Source organism: Podarcis gaigeae (assembly GCF_964106915.1).
Source record: "Podarcis gaigeae genome assembly, chromosome: 7".
In the NCBI taxonomy this organism is placed as follows: Eukaryota; Metazoa; Chordata; class Lepidosauria; order Squamata; family Lacertidae; genus Podarcis; species Podarcis gaigeae.
The window spans coordinates 78,363,678-78,386,808 of NC_139683.1; the positions used below are offsets into that span (position 1 = coordinate 78,363,678).

General features: G+C 39.6%; 1 protein-coding gene across 6 annotated transcripts in view; it reads left to right on the forward strand.

Moving 5' to 3' along the window:
* The first annotated feature begins 1,313 nt into the window (after positions 1–1,313).
* Positions 1,314–23,131, forward strand: part of LOC310848310 (catenin delta-2) — a 204,860-nt gene continuing 183,042 nt past the window's right edge. For 3 of the 6 annotated variants that reach the window (XM_083747179.1, XM_083747182.1, XM_083747181.1), the window contains exons 1-2: positions 1,314–1,506; positions 14,088–14,406. In XM_083747179.1, coding sequence (XP_083603305.1) covers positions 1,434–1,506; positions 14,088–14,406 — 392 coding nt within the window. In that variant the 5' untranslated portion in view covers positions 1,314–1,433. The remainder of the gene's footprint in view (positions 1,507–14,087; positions 14,407–23,131) is intronic. The other 3 variants (XM_083747180.1, XM_083747183.1, XM_083747184.1) reach the window with 1 other exon arrangement.

The window sequence follows — 23,131 nt, forward strand, 5'->3', positions numbered from 1 at the left end:
TAAAGCTTAATTTAGCCATCTGCTACATAATGTTTACAAATACATTTTTGCTTGCTTGGGCTAGTACAGATTTTTCCTCATGTTTTAGCTCCCCAGGGTGTCAACATATTGTGAACGTTATTCCATCATCTGCTTGCAAAACGATATCAAGAAATTGTAGCAATGAAGTAGTTGTGTGTGGTAGAGGTTAAGTGGTGAGATCTCCTTAACTGCTATGGCGGTTAATACAAGCACCTCACAGCTTTAATCCTTGTCTTTGGTCTTTTATTTATGCTTGGCTATAATATGGATATTGTGGTAGCTCTATTGGGAGAGGACTTTATCTCCCTTTTTGACATAATGTAACATGTGGAAAACAATGTATATTCAGCTGACTAAAATGTGGAGTAGCAACATAACTACAGAGACTCCTAGTTTTCTTCTCAGTCAACAGAAAATAACTCTTATGTTTGGTTACCAGAAGAGATACATAAGATACAAAAATTGCACTAAACATGCTTTAAGTTAAAACATGTAAATAAGGTATCCGCATGGGTGGCTGTGTGGGTAAGGGGAAATTTGAGAAAACCACCTTCTCCCTCTTCTGTTCTCTAGCAGGAGCCTTTATTCTACTGCAATCTCTTCTATTCTGGATACAACCCAATTTTTTTCATGAGTATGCGCATTATCTCCTAATGATAGCTTTAATATATGTGCCCTGGGGGATTTCGGTTTTATGAAATCTCGCAATCTGGCGTCTATATAGCACATGACAAAACAGCTGACAAACCACAAAATCCTGCCCTGTTTAAACGGAGGATGTACTAGGTCAACTCTGGTGTTCATCCTGAAGAATAATTGATATTTGTAACTTGGTTTCAGTCTAATATTGAAGATGTGGGCACAAATTATGGTACTCGTTTGAATGTTTACTCCCCCATCTGCCAACAGGCTTCTCTGAGATAAAGCAAATATATTTGGAAACGTGTGTGTGTGTGTGTGTTTTCTGGCATTGCTGAAGAATCTCCCTCACGTTTGAGAAAATCAGATTGTGCAGCAGCAACAGATGGCTGGATGAAGACAGAGAGTGTGACTAACTTGAGCCACTGCTGCCTTGTCATGTTTATTCTTTCTTTGTAATTTTTTCAGTAGTTTTGATTTGTTTAAGGTCTCCCCCCCCCCCAATTTGTTAGCTGCTTTCTTTTGCTTGCAAGGTAATCGGGATATATAAATTATTGCATTTCTGTTTTTCAATGTACCTTTTCGAGTGCTGTTTCCTCACAAGTGGTTTTGGTGTTCCCCCTAATGTTCCCATATCAATTTATGTTGCAGCTGGATCCCGGGCTTCTTACACTAGCCAGCATAGCCACCTGGGCTCCGAGCTAAGGGCACTACAGTCTCCAGAGCACCACATAGATCCTATTTATGAAGACAGAGTATATCAGAAGCCCCCTATGAGGAGTCTCAGCCAGAGCCAAGGGGACCCTCTTCAACCAGCACATACAGGCACATATCGCACTAGCACAGGTAGGTGAAAACAACCTACATTCTCTTTCCACCCTCCCTCCCCTTCCTGTCTGGGTAGGTATGATGCTTTAATTCATAAATTTCTGCGTTTTTGTATTCTGTTAGAAACACAGTGACTGAATCTGCGGTCAGAAATTTGTGCATGCTACTAAATAAATAAATAACGTCTTTATTCCCCACCCCACCCTTTCTCATAGTTTCTTTCTTGCACACTTACTTCTTCATTTTTGAGCTAAAATATCATATGACGGCGCTCAGAAATCACCCCTGGCTGCTGTGCTTCCTTTGTTCGCTCAGGATGTATATTACTAAAAAAGGGACAGGGAGACTTTCTCCTATGATGAATAGGCCATTTACAACTGGGTAGCTTAATACAGGTGGGATGGCGAAGGGGGAATTAATTAGACATGGAACATACGTTCCATTCTCACTTCGTATGTGTATGCACATGCTCATTCACTCATTAACACTATATGTCACTCCATGTTAAAGTAGCAGTGTCTGTGGCTGCATTTCAACCAATCAGCTCCATTGATTCATCTGTAATGGTAAGAGCGCATGACCATACATCAAATGTGTTGGTGTACAATTTTTAGTTGTGGGGAGGTTGTTTCAGCTGTGTGAAATAGCTCTATATTTGGAAACCTGTGAACAGCAACCAAGTCAGTACTGGCAATTAATTTATGAAGGAACCCGCACCCAGCATGTTCAGAACCAAAATACCCTTCAGACAGACACATCGAGAACAAAGAGTAGACATTACTGCAGCGTTATTCATATTTATGGGATGTTTTATTTGCATTGTTGATCTTGTACAGAGAAGGAGTTAGAATTTCCTCAAATCAAAAAAAGACAATTTGCATTGCCAGAAGACTGGTTTGATTTTGCTTTATGTCTTTTTATAGTCATATTTTGAATTTTGGAGATTGCCTGCTTTCTTTTGGGGGTAATTTAATTTTGCATCCTCTGTGCACCCAGATATGTCAGAGTCAACCAAATATGAAGGAGCTAGCTGCTTAATTTGATATAAACAAGAGGGTCAGTAAAGAAGCACTCAGGTGCTGGTAGTAAAGACTGCCAACAGAGTATCAGGAAAGAACAAGACTTGGAAAGGAGTTGTGCTTATGGCCATGACGAGCAAATATGCTACAACAATAATTAGATTGCAAAGTGAGTAAGTAGTTAACGAGAGGAGTAAGGATGGTGTTGTGTTTGCAGGCCTAAAGTCGATTTATAATCTGTAGATCTGCATTGGGTGGTGTCCTTTATGCAGAAACATTTTTTTAAAAGGATACAATAAAGGAGGGAACTGTTTGCCTAAACCTGGCCAATGTTGCGTTCATTTTTCAAGTTATTACTGTAATTTTTGGAAGTGGGGGAGGTTATAGGCTGTGGTATAGATGCAAGATGTTCCTCTGCTATCGAATCAAATCCCTTTATGGGAAATTTGCCATCCACATTTTCAATTCTGCGCTGTAGACACTGATAATACCAAATTAAGCAGCAGTACTGACTTCAATCCTGCCAATGAGCCAACGAACGCAACATATACTTGTTTTTGTTAAACTGCCCGAGCAAATGCTTTAAGCATATCCATAAACGCTGATCACTTATGTCCACTAAAGGCAGCGGGAAAAGTTAGAGAGAGAGAGAGAGAGAGAGAGAGAGAGAGAGAGATTGAAGTGAAGGATCTGTTCTATAGTGGTACACACTTCTAGTCAAGATAGCTGTGTCCTGTATGTAGCTTGTGCTGTGAATGATGCTGTGTCAAAAATTAGCCCTTGATTGTGCTCTGCTGACATCAGTTATGCACAGCCTGTTCTTATTGGCCCTTCCTTTGCAAAAGCCTTTATCAAAGGAAGCAGGAAAAGGCTGCTGAGGAGGCTGTTTAATCATTTGTTTCTGGAGTTGTCTGTCTCTTTTTGTTCTTCATGGTTCCTGAGGCTCCCAGGGCATTTGGTTTTCCTGGCTCTTTGCTGACTTCCCTCCTCTTTCGTAACTCCCTGGTTCCCCAGGTTGTTTGAATTCTTGTTTGAATTCAGTGACCAAGATTACCCCAGGATTGAGGGAACCAGCCACACCACCCTACTGCAGCCATTTTTTAAAATTTAGGAGTTGCCACTGGTTTTCATTTTCTTTTTCTTTCTTTATCAGTACCTCTCTGATGGTGCCTTTGTGCTTAGATTGCCTTCACTAAGCAGCAAATAATAATGTTGCATTATTATGAATGAAATTGCTTAATTTTGTGGTTGAGCTCGGCAAATCTTTACACTCACAATCTTGTTTCAAATAGATTCCTTGAAAGAGAGCAGCTTGCGGTTCTCTTCTTTCTGTCATTGCCTCTCATAGCAGTCACCTGGTATGCACAAAAAAATAGTGTGCCCAAAGGGAAGCCAGTTTTTTGTCTCCTTGAAGGTGGTGGCTCTATTCCCGGGTTTCATATATTGACTTTGCTGGACAGAAGGCATTTAAAGTATATTTTCCTGCCTTTTCTGCCCTACTTAGAGCTGTACGTATGCATACTTCTAGTTTGCCGTTGGCCTAGCTGATGGTTTTGTTGAGTGCAAGCATTGTTGAGAGTTCCTTTAACCAGTGAGAGGTGCAGTCATCAGGAAAACAGTGGTGGTAGACTCCAGACTTTTTGTTTTAAAAAGTCCCTTAGCCAACAAATTTGATGTGGTCTTTTTGAACACAGAAAAGCTAGGTATCTGAAGGACCATTTTCACCCAATGACCATGCCTAATTGTTAAGATATGCATTGGCGGGCCCTCCTCTCCTTCCCACCAGTAAGAGAGGAGGCAAGCATGAGAGAGAGGGCCTCTTTTCGGTCATGGTTCTGGAATTGTGAACTCCCTGTACATGGCCCCTACAGTGCAGGCCTTTAAGCATGTCTTAAAAGCCACTCTGCCATTCCTAAACAGTGTTTTGTCATTGTTTTCTGAGACTCTAGGCTTCCCTACATTGGTTTTTAATGCTTCAGAAAATGTACGGAAGTGTATCTCATCTCGTTGTACACCACCTTGTGGGGGATATCCTCTAAAACAGGTGGCATAAATACGTTCAAATAAATACGGCTTCCAGCATTCTGCCAGTTTTATAGTATTGATTTCATACATAAACTGAGATTTCCTTCTGTGCTCAGGAACACAAGAGCCTCTAGAATACTGTCAGTTTTTCTCAAGTCCCAGAGAATATGGGTGTAATCTACCCACAGTAGAGCTGATTTACCCATTTTATCAGTTGCCTTATTATGGTGTTTAAACACACTTAAGTATTAGGAATTTCTATTTCTACATGTTCCAATGAGCTTTGTGTTGAAAGGCTATCCAATTTCTACAAACTTTTAGAACCGGAAGAAACTAAGAATAATTGTTAGCAGCAGCAGCATTCCTTCTTTAAAAAACAAAACGTTGTGGATGATATAAGCCACACAGGATTTTTGTTGAAGAGGCAGTGCCTCAGTGCCTGGCTGGAAAATTCTGGACGTGGGCATTTCTGAAACAAATTTTGAAGAAATCAAAAAGAAGACATTTTCAAACGAAATTCGGTTAGAGCCAGTATGGTGTTGTGGTTAAGAGCGGTAGTCTCGTAATCTGGGGAACCGGGTTCGCGTCTCCGCTCCTCCACATGCAGCTGCTGGGTGACCTTGGGCCAGTCACACTTCTGTGAAGTCTCTCAGCCCCACTCACCTCACAGAGTGTTTGTTGTGGGGGAGGAAGGGAAAGGAGAATGTTAGCCGCTTTGAGACTCCTGAAGGGGAGTGAAAGGCGGGATATCAAATCCAAACTCTTCTAAAAGGAAAGCATCACTTAGGGACAGAAAACATCAGTCATTGGACCTGTTTATGCATCTCTCCTTATTACTTGATCTGACAAAGATTGTGCTTTTAAAATGCTAGTCTTCATTTTCAAGTATTCATTTTTGTTTGCTATGAAATACTTGAAATTCCTTGTGGATACTTAATTCTGTAGTACATAATTTGTTGTTGTTGTTTAAGCACACATAAAGTTAGTTCTCAACTGTATGAATTCTCAAAAAAAGCAGCATCTTTGAATCTGCAAGCTGAGAAACAACTTCAACCACACTATCAGGGTATCAAATTTTGGAACATTTATCTATCAAGACTCATTTTAGCAGTATCAATCCATAAGCAAAAGTCTGAACCAAACTAAGAAAAGTCAGAGACAGAGATGCAGAAAAATGCCACTTTCAAACGTCTTTTCTATGTTAAAGCTAAATCAGTGCCCTAAAGGTCCAGAGCGTCATCGGAGAAAGGGAAATACTTGAGGCTGCTTCCTGGAAACACGGCAGAACATCAAATAAAAAGCTGCATTGGTGAAAGTACCACAAGAAACTATTAAGCTGAGAAAGTATAGCATTGTTTTTCACTCAAGGAGTATCACTCCTGATCACAGATGTATAATGATCAACCTAAGAAAAGGCAAAATTAGTATATTTGCTCATCCTTAGCCATGAGCAAGTTTGGGCTAACAACTTTTTTATTATTATCAGTGCTCAGTGTCAGCATGTTCTCTGGATGAGTTGTTCCATGTTGGCCTCTTTTTTTAAAATGAGCATTCTCAGGTGCACATTCATACAGGTTCTTGCAGCAACCAATATATCACTATGCTTGAGCTAGGGTGTAAAATGAAGTGTCTGGAGCTAAAATCCACTACACAATAGCATTTATTTAATTAGTTAAAGCAAGCATTTTTACCCTGCACTTCAGCCAAAAAAGAGTCCCAAGAACAGTCCCAAGACCCATTCAAACAAAACAGTGTTTGCCCACAGTCTTAGTCTAAAAGACATACTACAAAAGGAAAGGGGGTGGAGAGGGAAGAGGAGGGAAAGCAAACTCAGGCACCAGTTCTTAGTATTGTGGCCTCTTGTGTTGTCCTATATCTCTCACCTTAGAACAGCCACAGAAGAGGGTCTTTATATGCCTAGTCTCCTTGTTTCCCATGTGTTACTCTGCCTTTCAATCACTTTGAACTTTAGGCCTGGCTTTAATAGATTGATGGACACTGATGTTCAGTGCTGCCAAATCTGCATGCAGGTGGTTCCATTTTTTCTCTCCAGAAGCAGAGGCGTGTGGATTAGTATCGCCTGCGTCAATATGACAGAAGTCTGGTTATGGAGGTATGGTGTGTTGAGCGCATGTGTGTAAATTGGACAGTTGTCCCTCTGATCCTCGGTCTGTTATAAAGCGGTCCTCTGACAAAACCAGTTGCTGACCAAGGGCATATGGTTTTTTTTGTTTGTTTTTTTGGTTCAGACAATAATCAGTGCTGCTCTTCTGATAATTAGCTAGATGCTTTCTCTTTCTGGACACGGAATGTTGTTGGTCTCCTTTGCAAAGTATGTTTTAATACTTGTCAAAGATTTTACTTTGAAAAGCGGGCTATAAATAACGCATTCTGAATTGGTACATCGGGAGTAAATTATTGAGCCCAAGATGTATATATTTTAGCTGGGGCCATCACATGATTAAGGGAATATTTAATTATTAATTATAGATTATTAATCCTTGGGGAGCTCATTCAGTGCTACACACATTGGATCATGCCATGTCTTAGAAGACGTGTTCCATTTTATTGAGGAGAGTAGCAGGGGGTGCCTTTTCTAACACTGTTACTCCCACCCAAAGGTTTTGTAAGACTGCAGTCTTTAACAGTGTCTACTCAGAAGTAAATCCCATTGGATTCAATTGGCTTACTCCCAGGGAAGTGGCATTTGGATTGCAATCTCAGGGAGCAACCCTGAGAATGGGTAAAGTCTGCATCATTTGTGCCAGTTTAAGTTCAGCCAAACTCCATTCAGCAGGGGGGCTACTGTTGACTGAGTCAACTTAAGCCTGGTGGGAGGAAAGCAAGCCTTTAAAATAGATTTTGACTTGCCTCACCCTTTTAATTGGCTTTAGTTTGCCAGGACATATGAACAAGCTGTACAGAGTTAGGATCCAGTGTAAGTGACCCCTGCCTGGTTCAATCCCCTCCCACAGCATGCTCCTCCCATAACACCCATTTATCAGAGTTTACACCAGTGTAAGCTCACCAGTCTTGACTCAGCTGGCTGAGCCAGGATGATGGAGTTGCACCCCTGTATATTTAGCTGAGCCAGGGTTGGGTAACCGATGGTATCCAGCTGAGCTGGGAATCTGCTTTTTGAGCCAGCTTCACTTCTTGTGTCTACTTGGAAGGGAGCCCAACTGAGTTCAGTGGAACTTACTCCCAGAAAAGCATGTTTAGGATTGCAGCCTAGCTCTGTTAACTGATTTTGCTCTATATGACTCACTTTTTCCCTCTTAAAATGTAAGGGGAAATGCGTGTGTGTCTTATGGAGCAAATGCAGGCTGCACAGCTATCCCAGAAGCCAGAACAGCAAGAGGGATCGCTGTGCAGCGATCCCTCTTGCTGTTCTGGCTTCTGGAATTCAGAATATTTTTTTTCCTTGTTTTCCTCCTCCAAAAACTAGGTGCATCTTATGGTCTGGTGCGTCTTATGGAGCGAAAAATACGGTGATTGAATGCAGATTGCTACCCTAGTTTCAGTCAGATATCTTTTAAACACAATTTTTTGTGAAATTGAAAGAAGATGTTTGATTAAATTTTGAAATACTTGATGAATATACCAATCAGATAAATAGGTAATATCCCAGTAATCCCATGAAAACGAAGCCTCGGATTGTCAGACGTGTCTCCTGTTTCTGTGAAAGATAAAAGCCAAGTTAGGTTTGTCCTCCATCTTCCTTGCCCCTCTTCTTTGGTGGGATAAGATGACAAAGAATAGCTTTAAAGCAAATAAAAGGAAATATAAGGTAATGCATTGTAATTGAAATCTTAGAGGGAATAAAATGACAGGCAGCATGTCTCTGCTTCTTGCAGGTTTTTGAAACTGGAAAAATCCACAGCTGAGATGTTGAGGAACATGGGAGTAGCTCTTTCAAGACAAGGACAAAATGATCTGTCAAAAGGAAGAGACAGGGTGATAGGGGAAGGAACTGGAAATAGTAAAACAGCTTGAATTGTATTGAGCCCTTAGTTGGCCATTGGTTATTTCAAGTCAGGTTTCTTTTAAAGACATAAATGGAATATTCCAATGCAAATTAAATAAACCGGAGGCAGCGGGGATGGGAGGAGGGGTGATTTAGGTGTTGATGCATCGTTTATGATGGACATACGTTTTTGTTAAGGGTTCTTTCGAATGAGATGTGCTAGAATGATGCAGAAGAAACTCATTGTACAAATTAATTACTGGCATAATTTGTTCTTTTTGAGGTTTTTGAAATTTCAATGCCACCGTTTACCATAATTTCCACAACTTGTGGGAATTGTGTAGGTGTTATAGTCTGTTCTGCAGCTTTTGTTTTATTAGCGCATTTAATTAAAACTTGATTTTGTGAGCATCCTCGTGTGTCTTAAAAAGATGGCATGCATCTTTTATCCACTTAGCTGGCCTACAAAGATAATCATAAAAGTAAATTCAGCTTCTTTTCTTTAAGGGTGGGTTCACATTGCTGCCTTTAGAGAGCAGTGAAGCTGATTCTTTTCCCATGTGCCCTCATTCCTTTCTCTATGTGTACAAACCAGGGGGCATTTAGGGTGTGGGTGTCTTTACCCTAAGCAATGATGTTCACCCCTTGGCTGGTTCCACATTAAAAATGGCTTAAGGGACTCCACAGCCATGTGAAACAGCGCATCAAACAATAGCATCTTATAACAAATTACGGAACGCATGCACATTTTGGATAATGCAGTGTCAACACACAGATTAAAAGCCCAGCACTGGAAAAGCAGTGAGTAAACCTGAGTGTGAACACAGCTGTAGTCTAGCTAAATGCCTGGTTGCTATAAGGAGAGAAGCACACAACAATGTTTCCACCCACTTCATACTTATGGTTGCTGCTACAGAGCAGATTTCATATCCCTTTGCCAAATTTTAACATGTTAAGAAATAAAGTTTGTTACTCTCAGTAGATTGTGTGGTGGCACACACAATCTAATGTGTATTAATGCATGAATGGAGATCTCCCCGCTCCATGATAGATGTACTTAGAGCTTTCAACCTGTTGACTAATTTCTACATTTACTATATTTTCCAATGAATCCAGGTGCCAAAATATTATTGTTTCTCCTATAAAAGCTGCTTGACAGTTTGCGTAATGGTTCAAATTTTGTCCCATAGGCTGTTGAATGTAGTTTGCTAATGTGAGTCAAAGAAACAATGAAGAATCTTTTAGCGCCTTAAAGACTTAACAGATTTTTTTTGTAACATAAGCTTCTGTGGATTAGAATTAACTTTGCAAGAAGTTTGAAGTTGACAGGTGTACATACACATGGGTGTAGAATGAACTACTGTACCTCTGAGGTATGGCTGGCATTCGTTCATTTTCAGTGCTAACGTAAAACATAATTGTTCTCTGAAACATCTGTTGAATGTTGATTTAGTCAGCCACATATAGGAAGAAGCTGGCCTCTCTGTGGTGTCAAATATAGTTTTAGCGATTGTTGAATAATTGCTGTTTTAATTATGGTATCCTTAAAATCTGTTCCTATTTGTTCTGAAAAAAGAATTTGATGAGTGTTGCTGTTTTGAGGTTTAGGTTATTGTAACCCACCCCGGGATCAGTAACTATGAAAGGTGGGCTAGAAATTTTATCAAATGAACAATTGCGTCAAAATGGCAAAGGATAGTCTTCAAATTTTATTAATGCTTACATGTAGGCAAAGTAGGCACAGAGGCCATTCATAATGGCACAATAGCTCAGTCTTTGGAGCATGAGACTCTTAATTTTAAATTTTAAGCTTTTATGAGCTAGGTTCCCTCTGCAGATGAAAGAGTCCTAGAGGGTATTAACGAGCTCAGTTTGTTTGCAGGCAAATGCCTTCTTGGTGATTGATTATCCCTGCAGCAAGGTTTTCCCTGAGCTCAAGAGCAAAGGGTGTATAGGGTGGGCAGGCAGAGCTGATCTCCCACTGACTGCCTTGTGGGTGCCCTGCACAGCCAGTTTAACTATCCCAAAGGCAGACCAGAATGAAGTCTTGCTCCTTCTGGTCTGCTGCTGAAACCCTGCTTCTCAGAGGGGCCCTCATTGGCTAATTGGCTAATTTGCATTCAAAGTTTAGGTGGGGTATCCTGTCATTCTACATGGCCAGCCACGAAGGAGGCAGGGTCTGCCTTATCCTCTGTCCAGGGAGATGGGCCGGGCCACAACTGTCCCCTCCACAAAGAAAGGGTAATCAGTCTTTCCCTCCTATCCAACCCCTCTCCCCCAGGCTCTTTTAGCTTCATAGCAGACACCCTACAACCCCAGTCACCTCTCCCCAATACTGTTGGTTACTAGGGTTTTGACCAGTGCAATCCCTTTCTCCTTCCCCCCTTTTTTACTTTTTCCCAACTGATGTTCAGCTGTGATTCACAGTTGGCGAAAGACTTGTCAAACCATTCCTCTCTGTGTGTGTGTTTTTGCAAACACATAGTTTTCAGTGTACCTGTAGACTACCCTAGTGCAGAAATCTCTGTGGATCGGTGGCCCAACTTTGCTACTCTAATGATAGTCATGGATCACCAGTTATTATTTACATTATTTTTTTATTTCTTAATGACATTTGTATATTGCCTGAAACATAAAAGTTCTTACAGCTTACAATAAATGTGAAAATAATTGAAATACGAACCAAAACGTAGAACTTTTGAAAGGGGAGGGGAGGTACACAAGGCTGCTGTTAGTGTGTATGATGTTTTTTAAGATTAAATACCTGATATCACCCATGTGGGCTAATATTACTTTACATCATTGCATTCTTTTTGAATGTCTACTAACCAACAAATTTTCGGTACTGCACCATCATAACCATTGTCATAATTAACAATTACATTCTGTAGTTCAGCTTGCTGTTCCATATACACCCAAATGAAAATTGCATGAAGAAAAGGAATATCAAATCCAAACTAGAATAGATTGAAATGCTGTTCTTAATTTCAAGGTGAAGATGTTTAAAATGTGCTTGAATCCTAATTGGTATATGGTATTTCTAAAAGTCACATGGAATATTCAGGAAACATTGACATGAAGTGTACTTGTAAATTATTTTAGTGCTTGGCATAAAGCTCTCTCAGTCCATTCCGGCTCTTTAATGAAATAGCAGTTGTCATTTGATTGGATTGATATGCATCTCCTAAATGCATATTTTCAAGAGAAATGGCAAACACAGTTATAAAGTTGAACAAAAAGCCCAAAAAAAAAAGCCCCGAGAAATGTCATCCCCAATGTTCTGTTGATGCTGACAGTAACAAGACAATACATATACTTTTGCTTACCCATTTTACTTACCTTGTAATTATGAAATGTTTGTCCGAATAAAGTGGAAGTTGTGCCAGTTTGAAGGTCGTATGATTTTCTCTGTAACTTGGAAAGAAGAAAAAAGCCCATTGATGTTACCTTGATTTCCCAATTTGGGATGACTATTCACTAAGGGCAAAACTAGTTCAGTGGACCTGAATCGCTGCTGAATATTTAAAAATAATTGGTGAGGAGGGCAGAAGTAAAAAACCTTAATTTTCCTTGCTTGCTGCATCTCCCTTGTACGCTTGCTCCCCAACTGTTTTTCCTCTCTACTGCCAGCAACACTTCTCTGTTGTAAGAAAAGTTGCTGAAGGAGGTGAGTTTAAGGGAAAGGTGTTTGGCAGGGAAAGGTTTAATCAGCCTTCCTTCATCCTTCCAAACCAACGGCCTCATTTCATTACAGTTTGCATTTGTCAGGGACTTGGGTTCCTAATCCTGGCTCCTTCGCCAAAGGTTCAGTCTGTTTGTAAGGTTAATATGAACAGAAGGGAGGAAATTACTGGGAAACCTCTAAGATATTTGATCAGACATCATTCTTTCCCTTCTCTCCCCTTTGTTGTACTTGTGGTTTGGCCTCCCGGAGAGCTTGCTGTGCAGTGGTAGGTCAATGGCAGGGTGAGTGGCAAGAACTACAATCCTGTGAATATTTCCTTTGAAATAAGCCTCATGCATTGAATGGGGGTTTTTTTGAAGTCAGAATGCACGGAATTTCAACCCCGAGGTGGTTATCACCAGTGGAGGCCAAGGCTCGAAAAAGACTCAATATGGAGGTCGGATGGCCGAAATATTGGGAAATAATAGATAAAACTGGAGACAATTGGAGGCTGCAGAGCTTTGGAAAATTAAAGAATAGGTGCAAGACTGGTTTCATTATGCTCAAATTCAAGAGGTTTTTAAGTTGGACAAAAGAATAGGATTCCAGGTGGAAAAATCGAAATTAGAGACAGAACTGTTAGAACCCAAGACCAAGGTGCTTTCGAGAATGTATAACTTGCTGCTTAAATGGAACACTCAGGATGAGATAGTCAAATCAGCCATGATAAAATGGGCTCAGGATATTGGGTACAACATTATGTTCGAAGACTGGGAAAGGTTCGAAGACTGGGAAAGTCTTGGTTAATTGCAGTTTTTAGAAAAGTTTAAGAAGTTTTAAACAGTACAGAATGTATGCTAGCCTGTTATTTTAAGACCACCATATCAAACCCACCCAGAACCAATATAATTGGGCTTTTTTCTGTCAACGATGACCTTTTTTAATCACAAATGTTGTTACTCTATAAAGTACAATTGCATTCTGCATGGAGTTTACAGTCCAGGCATGACACATATATGCAAAAACACCAAGCAGGTCCCTTTCAGTGTGCAGGCTTTGAAGTGCTCTTATGAGATCTTGCGGGACCATCCAAGTTCCCGCAAGATCTTGGGAGATCATCCCGGAGTCTGCACTCTGAGAGGGACTTGCCCAGTAAGCAAGGAGGAGAGCTTGCACCGAGTGCAAAAATAGCTTCTATTGTCTCCTCCCTACGTTCATTAAATCTGCAGTTTCAGCTTGCCAGCTTTCAACCATGCAAGGTTGAAATTGCACTAGTTAATGGTGCATAAGACACGATCGTACTGTAGTGACAAAAATCTGGCCACTGTAGGCAGAAAAGAAACTCCTAGGATTTGGCCCGTATTTTGAATCAATTTTGATCTTGCCTCAAACATCTTCACTTGGAAAATGAGTAATAAAAGACCGAGTGTTATTTCACTAATTTGAAAAATAAGCAGCTCCTTGATTACATTGTGGTTATTAATAACCACCAATGGGTTACATTTCACTTCTAATGCAGGCAGATAATCTGAATACGGTGTTGGGACATTTGAAGGTTTGATATGGAGAAACACTGTTAATGCAATTTATATGCATTGTCTTCATTATTCCTGTGTAATGGCAGGTGATCTGCATGGGGCTACAGTTCCTACAGTTTTGCCTTTTTTTAAAGTGTTCCAAGTTTGGCAACTGATAAAGTAGCACTGTGATGCCTAGGGGTTTTGTTTGTGTACGTACTTACCTGTGGCTAGTATTCTTGAACATGCTATAAAGCAGTTACTCTTCTGGCTAATAAATGTGACGCTTCATTTAAATCTTTTCATTTGAACTGTGTTTCATGATGATTTCAGGAATGACAATGTTCTTTTTTTCTCGTTCTTTTCAAACCCCTGTTTATATGTGTGTATTTTTTTCCTCTGCCTAGACCTGGTTAACCATTTCTGTGAACAGGTCCTCAATTTTTTACTTTGTCCCTACTTTCCTGTCGTAGCCCCATCTTCCCCTGGTGTCGACTCCGTACCCTTACAGCGCACAGGCAGTCAACACGGCTCACAGAACGCAACAGCGACCTTCCAGAGGGCCAGCTATGCAGCCGGCCCAGCCTCCAATTACGCAGACCCCTACCGACAGCTGCAGTATTGTCCTTCTGTTGAATCACCATACAGCAAATCTGGACCAGCCATCCCACCTGAGGGAACCTTGGCTAGGTCACCTTCAATTGATAGCATTCAGAAAGATCCCAGGTGGGTAAAACCTTACTTCTATCTACACCTGTATGAAGTCATAAAGAGGTTTGCAGTGGCAACCGGTTTCATATTTTACAAGTGTGCTGTGTTGTGTTGTTTTATTCAATCGGATAAACCAACCGTTCGCTTGAGGTTCTTGCTTTGACTGCTGTTTGGTTAGCACTTTTGCAACAGAGTCGCCTCTTTAACAATAAAAATTGGAAAAGTGTTTTGGTGCTCCTCTGTGAAATCTTCTGTGAAAATGCTTTTTTACAAACACATTGCATGCATTTGATCTAATAATTAAAGGAGTTTGTATTACTATTTTTGGATTATTTTAATGATTACCCATTAACAAAGAAAATTACTATTTGGTTGTCTGTAAAGATTAATAGTTTTGTTTTTTTAAAAAGCTACTTGTTCAGCTGGAGTAAAGAAAGTGAGAATGTTTCTATTATCATAGGGACATTTAATTCAGTGTATAAATGTTTGAGCTGGGATTACCGAAGTATGTGCAAAAGACCCTTATTCAAAAAGAATGTGACTGATTTACTTCCATTGGCAGTTGGTGTGACTTTCATGGTTTTTATACAGAACAAATCTTCAAAAGCTCAACATGCAGGGGTAAAAAACCACACAAAAAGGTTCATTCACTATTAAAAAAAACCCTGATGCATTCAAAGTTTTAAACTTTGATGGCAAATTCAGTAGACTAGTAGCTTGTGTTTCTACTTCGAATCTGAAAAAGTTGGGTTTCATAGCTTATGGTGATATTTCACCTCTGTTTGCTCTTGATGTCTCTCATGTTCGGTTTGTGAATGGATCAGTGTTTAACAGTTCAGACGCATAATTATTAGCCGTGTTTCGGGATTCAGTTGAACGTGGGTAGAATGAAACTGTAGGTGGAGTAAGGGTGCACATGCAAGCCAGTCCCCAGCACCCCATGTTTCTTTTCTGAATTTTGCATGGTTAGTGCAAAGGTCTGAAGGGGATTTTTTTAAGCACATTCAATTGAGCACACTTAGAAACCTCCGAGTTTGAGGTGGAGTTTTCATGTATGCCCCTGCCCTGTCCTCATGTCCATGTGAATGCCTGAACACAGTTATGGGCTCAGTATTGTTTAAAATGCATCTTTGCATGCAGGAGAAATCTTCTTGACAACTAACAGCTTGCCTGTATTGTTAGAAAATTGTAAACTGCCTTGCGTATAGTAATATAGAAAGATGGTATACAAATTAAAAGTGAAAAATGAAAATATTTTGGACACTAGAGAGAGAATAATATTAGCTGCAATGCATAAAGAGAACTGTCAAGTTACAATGCGCATTCCTATTTCCGTCCAACATTGTCTTAGGGCATTGTTAAATAGAAAAGGTCAGTGTCTCTGTACTATTTTCCTTGTTTTATTTTACAGTGTTCCTTGATTTTTTTCATATTTCTCTTAATTTTTGCATAGTTCTTCCTTTCCTGGTAACTTTTTTATGTTGCTCATAAGACTCTTTCCATAAAGAACGACTTCTTGTAAGTAATAATACAGTGTGCTAAAGTTTATGAAAATTAATTTGCACACCTGCGCAGATACACATGACCTTTTGAAAAATGGTTGCAGCTAACTCATATTTGTAACACCACTTTGAAAGATCCTTGTTCTGTTTTGTGCTTTGGTAAAGTTTTACCTACATTAACAACTAAGAGAGGTTTGGTATTAATTCAGATAGTTCTTGTCTCTTCTATTATTTTAAAGGCTGGTTCATTTGTTGACGTGAAACCCTTATGTGATCACTTTATAGTTTTTATGTTGAGAAGTATTTGTGTGACCAACGCTTCATGTATAAAATTCAGTCCTTGCTGTGTTCTGTTTTGTTACGTCTCTAAGGGGAAAGGAGATAAATATCCTATATTCTCTGCGGACCATTAATGCTTACATTTGTATTGCTGCTATCTAAAAAAAAAAAGCAGTGTATATTATCCACCACTTCATTATTTTTCATAGAAAAAATGGAATTCATTATGATAAACAGCAATTAACACCTTTATTGCCATGACTGTGACGTGAGATTAAAATATGGAGCGAAAGGCTTTGCTTTTTAAGATAAATCGAGATGTTCCGGGGAGCCCTTAAAATATATCTGTTTTATGTTCTTTTTGGTTTATAGGGAAATAATATGGGAGACCATTATGAGATCAACTAGAACATAATGTCTCCTACTTGCTTAATTTTAAAACAGTATTCTAGGAGGATTCAGATAGACATAAATAATGGCGAAACAGGTCATCTTGGGAGGAGGTAGTTTTCTTCTGTGGCTTTTGGGTCCCTCCTACTTTTCTGCTGTTGCCCATCATGTCCTTCGGAGACTGACAGATTTGGCAGATCAAGGCTGCACCAGCCTTAAAATAGCCTTTTTGCAATTAACAGCTATTCGCTGCATCTTTCTTTCTTTCTTCCCTCAGGGTAGATATTTCTTATGCTGTCACTTGTTCTTAATGCTGTAGAGTCTGCACAGCTTTACAGGCACCTATCAGTACTTATCCAGTCACTGAATGCTAGAAGGAATTTGGCACTGTATTCCTACCGTTTGTGCCAAGGCAACAGCTCAACAACATGTAATATCCTGTTTTGCCCCATTGCATTGAAGCAGCAGCTGTGTATCCCAGCCAAAACACTTATTTGGTGGCATAATTATGAAGGAAGGCTGGGAGGGAAAACAAACCAATTTAAATATATAGCTGTGAAAACAACAGTAGAGTTTCCTGACAACTTGTCCAATTCTCTCCTATGTATATTCCCTCCTTCAATTCTGCTACGTGTATCTTTTGGCTAGATCATACTTACATGGGGAGTAGCAGACATTGTCAAAAATCAGGGTGGATTTGATGTAAATCAAATCAATTTAAATCAGTAGTCAGTAAGACTTGATTTAAATCACTAGTTAGTAAGACTTGATTTATTTTAACAGAAAAACTTATTCTTGCTGGTATCATCTTAATATTTACAACTAGATGAAGGTTTCATTTTTGGAATAATAAATTTTCAGAGTAGTTTTTACAGTTATATAAAAAATTACTGATTTGGTTATACTATTAGAAATACATAGATGGATTATTATGAAATTATTGTGAGGTTTAATAAGTTAACTGTTTATATTTGGACAACCTTTCTGCTTTACTTTATTGGAAGGAGAAAAATAATCATTTCCTTAATAACAATTTAAACAATTTATTTAACTAAAGCAATAACATTATAGCATATGTATCCATGATTGTTAACTGATGTGGTCAAACTTAAAAGAAGAAAAAACTTAGACTGAGTTTTAGCACACATGAAAAACTTAAAACAAATCCTTATTTCCTGATGAATAGCCATTGGACTAAAATGTAACCTAAATAGAAAAAATATCTTTAGAGAGATTTTTCCTCCAAAAGCATTTTATTTTAAAAATAACAGAGATAATAACACTGGTCAACAACACATTTGTTGTCTGCGTTTTTTCAGTTGATTTAGGACGAATCTGATGCACTGAATCCAAAAATCACATTGGTTTTGCTCAATCAGGTCAAGTTTTTAAGCTATGGCCACATGTCTTTTTTTTACGTTTTTGTTCACATGTAAGCTTGTGTGGAGCATTTTAGAAGAAGTTGGTGGGGGTAAAATGCCATGTCAAATAATTGTTTTGATTGGAAATGATTATTTTAATGACAAGAAGTATTCAGGTCCGATAGTTCTGGGTGATTATGTCAAAAAGGGATCAGTTTGAAGTCATAAAACATCCGTTTTTTCTTGGAAGAGAAGGACTTGGTGTACTGTGCAGATATCACGCAGCTTCTGCTCAAGCTTGGAGTGCCACAGTACGAACCCAAAGCTTGGAGACTGTTCATTGACAGCAGCAAGCGATCACTGAAATGTGTTCTGCTACACAACGGCAACCAGTTTGCCTCTATACCCCTGGCTCACTCGACTACACTGAAGGAGAACTATAAAGCGGTGAAGTATGTGCTGGAGAAAATTGGTCATGATCAGCATAAGTGGTTTATTTGTGTTGACCTGAAGATGGTTAACTTTTTGTTGGGACAACAGCCTGGCTTCACCAAGTACCCATGTTTTCTGTGCATGTGGGATAGTAGGGACCGTGCTCAGCATTGCACGAAGAAGGACCGGCCTGTGCGGGAGGAATTGGTGCCTTGCAAAGAAAGGAACGTCATCAACAACCCTCTGGTGGACAGAGGCAGAATACTCTTCCCACCGCTGCACATCAAGCTTGGCTTAATCAAGCAGTTCACCAAGGCTCTGGACAAGAATGGTGACTGCTTCACTTACTTGTGCCAGGCTTTTCCAGGATTGACCATGGAGAAGTTGAAAGCTGGCATCTTTGACAGTCCTCAGATCTGTCAGCTCATCAGAGATCCAGAGTTCGGAAACTCAGTGAACGAAGTGGAACTGGAAGCGTGGAAGGCATTTGTTCTGATAGTGAAGAACGTTCTTGGCAACAATAAGGCCAGAAACTATGCAGACCTTGTCAACAACATGCTGACTGCTTTCAGAAACCTGGGCTGCAACATGAGCATCAAGATGCACTACCTATTTTCACATATGGACCAGTTTCCTGAGAACCTGGGTTCAATGAGTGACGAGCAGGGGGAGAGATTCCATCACGACATGAAAGAGATGGAGACCAGGTATCAGGGTCGCAGTCATGATGGCTGACTACTGTTGGACTCTGAAGAGAGACCTCCCTGCCGCTAAGCATTCCAGGAGTTCCAAGAAACGGAATTTCAAGCTTGGCAGGGGGTTGGACTCGATGGCCCTCTTCCAACTCTATGATTCTAAGCCCTGAAGTTTGAAAAATGGTGAAGCAACATGCAATTTACGTGTACTTACCTTTATCAATGCCCACCATTCAGTTTACAGTAAACCTGACCTGATGGAGAGAAACGGATGCCATTTCCTGATTCAGCGGTGCAAAAATACCCTAAATCAGTTATAGAAATCTAGACAACATTCAAAAAGTAAAAAATTGTTGCCCAGTGTAATTTACAAAGGTGCTAACAATGAGTTCTAGAGAGTTTTAAACCTGTAAATGTAGCAAAGGTGGGCTCATTACTAACAACAACCGTGTCATTATTTTATAACGAAATCGTAATTTTAAATATTAACAATATGCAAAATTCATGATAGCATTCAAAATATGTCACAAGTTGGGATGCCAGGAAAGTAAATTTGACAATTTAAGGAGCGCTCCCAGGTGAACTTCTTCACCGATGAAAATCATAATAAATAAGCAGGAAATGCCTAATGTGCAAATTAGGAAACATTTCTCCATCTTCTGTAAAAGAGAATGTGCATTGCCTGCCATACTCTATAGTCTTAACTTGGCTTGTGCAGTAACCAACATATGATGATTTAATCTTAATCAGTGTTGTATTTGCAAAGCCAATATAGGAAAACCAAAGCTCCCAATATAATGACTTTCCTGAAAGTAATTTAGAAAATAATATGCTAGAAAGATAAACATTTAAGAGGCCAGGAACACTAATTAAAAAGTAACATTGTGGGTAGGTGTTCACCTTCCATGTGATTGTTATATGTTTTAATCAAGTGCAGTGCTATGGATTTTTCCCCCCTTGCCAGAAGATTTCATTAGGATTTTCTGTAGGATCTAAATTTTGGGGTCACAGTTTTTCTAAAGCCTATAGAAAGAATCCTGTAACTTCTGAAGGTTCTCCTTCCCTTAAGCCTGAACTTTCTCAGAGGTACTACGGTGAAAAGATCAGTTACTTCCTTAAGTCCTCAGTTGTAGTGGCATTGCTTTATTTGCTGAGCCTTTTGATTTCTTGTTCACAGCCTGCTTTCTTTAGACTTTAAAGATCCAAACCCAAAGCTTAAGCAAACTCACTCTTCCTTTGTATCGGCTTAGCACTGGGTTCCTGCTTCAAAGGCTGGTTGTTGGCTACCTTGGAAGCTGCACAAAGCAGGCTTTGGGTGAGCCCCACCCTTTTAGACAAGCCTTGCCTTTACCTGCATATCAGCCTGGTACTTTCTCTAAAGGAGACTTCCCACTTCTCCTTTATATGCCCTTTTGATGACCAAAAACTGAAAAGAGTAAATTTGGTCTGAATTTTTGAAGGGAATTCAGAAATCTGTTTAGTGCACATAAAAAACACATTTGTGGACCATTTCATTGTAGGCTACTTTCTTAGATTGAATCCTATGACCCTGTAAAGCAAACATTGTGCTATCCTTGGAAGCCCTTTAATAGTCTACTGAATTTAATCATGGAAATTTGAAGTTTTCTCCTGTAGTGTTCATTGAATAGTCTTATCACTCCCCAAGTAGCAGATGGGCATAAGCAGCCTCTTCCAACAGTGCTGATCTAGACACACTTCCTTAACTGCTTTATGACACTCCTTTGAGCCCTGTTGAACTCTCTGGATGCCTCTTTTGATGCTTCTGGAAATTCACATTCGCTTCCTGGGTCACCTGTTAGTAGCACTTCATTACTTCTTGATTGGGACAAATGATATTCAGGGAATGATGGAATCAGTGAAAATTGGGTGGAGTGCTTGCACAAGTTGGAGGGCACTGAATGCTGTTCTGGGGACCAGGGTTGGGAAGGTCCTATTCCATGAGAGGACCTCTTCTCATGCAACTATCAGCCCATTACAGGGCCACTGCAGTTATTAAAGTTATGTGGCCTTTTCTTCATATTACCAATGAGTTAATGTCTAATCTAAACGTGTGTTTAGACTGGAGTGTATTGACTTGTCTAACTGCAGCATCACAGAACATGAAATCATGCCAGCATTACATTAATATCACTACAGCATTGCTGGCAGATCCATATTTTTGGACTGCGCTGTAAAAAATACTGGTCCACATCAAAGTTTTCCCAAGCTACACTGTGCCCAAATAATTTGCTCACCTCCCTCCTCCTTCTGGTTTGCCACTTGTCCATTAACAATTAAAGTTAGATGCCAAATCATCCAATTAATAGTTTTTTCCCGGGGAGAGGGAATGCCTGTTATGCTGTTTCAAATCTATAGTGTAGATAGCAGACTTTGCAGCTTCAGCTATTTTTATCTGTTTCTGTATATTTGCATTAGGAGAAAATAGCACTCTAACTAGCTGCCTGGCTAACTGTACTGCTGCTTTTTTTCCTTCTTTTTAGCAAAGTCTTTTAAATTCATTTCATGATGTCTATAAAGCTGAGAGAATGGTTAATGGCAGATGAAAATTTAAAATGAAAACCAAAACTATAAATAGGTGTGTAGAATGAGTATAGGTGCACATGGGTTAAAAGAACAAAAGTCCCAAGTAAAGAATATTAGCGTTATCTGATTATCAAGTATAGTTTCAGATGTACAAGGCTTGTTGTGACAAGAGTTGCCTTGAAAATGGTGGTATAGGTGGTTTGTATAGATGGTTAACTACTTCTGAGACATTGGTTGCAGAAGATACACACACACACACAATCCCAAACCCATTTATTTACATTCGTCTGTTCATTCATCATTTGTTTGGTACTTGGAGATATTGTCTGCTTCAAAGTCACCTGAACTTTTAGACTCTAAAGATCCAAACCCAGCACTAAGTAAGCTCACTCTTCATATGCTGGGTTCCTGGTTTGCCTCCTGAATTTGTTGAAATAAAATCACCCATTTTTCCCTTTCATGTTTGAGAGCTGAGGAAAATGCAGGACAAACCACCCATTTTCCTCTCCTTACCAGCTGGCACAAGCAGTGTTCAGGGTCCTCCAGTGTCTCTTGTAAATAGAGAACATAGGCTTACCTTAGCTAGAAAGTTTTCATATTGATAAACCAAGGGTACAAAAGTCCACTGAATAGTACAACGCAATTTATAATGTTTTAACTTTCAAAGTGCTTTTAAATGTGTGTGTGTGTGTGTTTTAATTTTGTCCTCACAACATATTTCAAACAATTTGTTGATCACATTTATAGATGAAGAAAGCCACTAATAAAGACTGTGGGCATGATGAGAGTTTGGTATCCAGTCTTCATATGTCCATTTGACATCTGTCTGTTGGTTCACAGCGTAACAAGAGTTCCTCACAGTAAAAACATTAGAGGAAAATGAATATGTTTTCTTGTTTAAACTAAATTAAATAGACTTCCTTGATGCGCTAAGTCAGGCACCCCCAAACTCGGCTCTCCAGATGTTTTGGGACTACAACTCCCATCATCCCTAGCTAACAGGACCAGTGGTCAGGGATGATGGTAACTGTAGTCCCAAAACATCTGGAGGGCCGAGTTTGGGGATTCCTGCACTAAGGGCCTTGTTTATTTTCATGTTACTTACCTGGTAGTAACCACTTTAAGACTTTTTACCGTTTTGGCTTTTCATTATATATTCACCCTGCAAATTTACTAGCAAGGGATTTCAGAGTTCTAAAAAAAACACCAAGGTTAAATTAATACTCCCATTCATTTAGCACACTAAGTGGATAAATTTGTGGGTGCGTAAAACTCAGGTGCTGCTGTTTCTTAACTAGCCAGATGGTAGCTTTTGTAGGTCATTTGATGGGAGGTTTAGGGAACTGAGTATGAGCGACACACTGGGGAAAGGGTAAACCTTGTAGTTAGAAACATTTCAGAAGCATATATGGGTCTCTTTCTGAGAAAATTGTAGTGGTGAACAATCGGACAATGGAATACAGAAACATAAAGCTGTTGGCATTGCCTTTGCAGCCATTTTTAAAATTCCATCTAGGGGGTGATTTGTAGGGTCAGC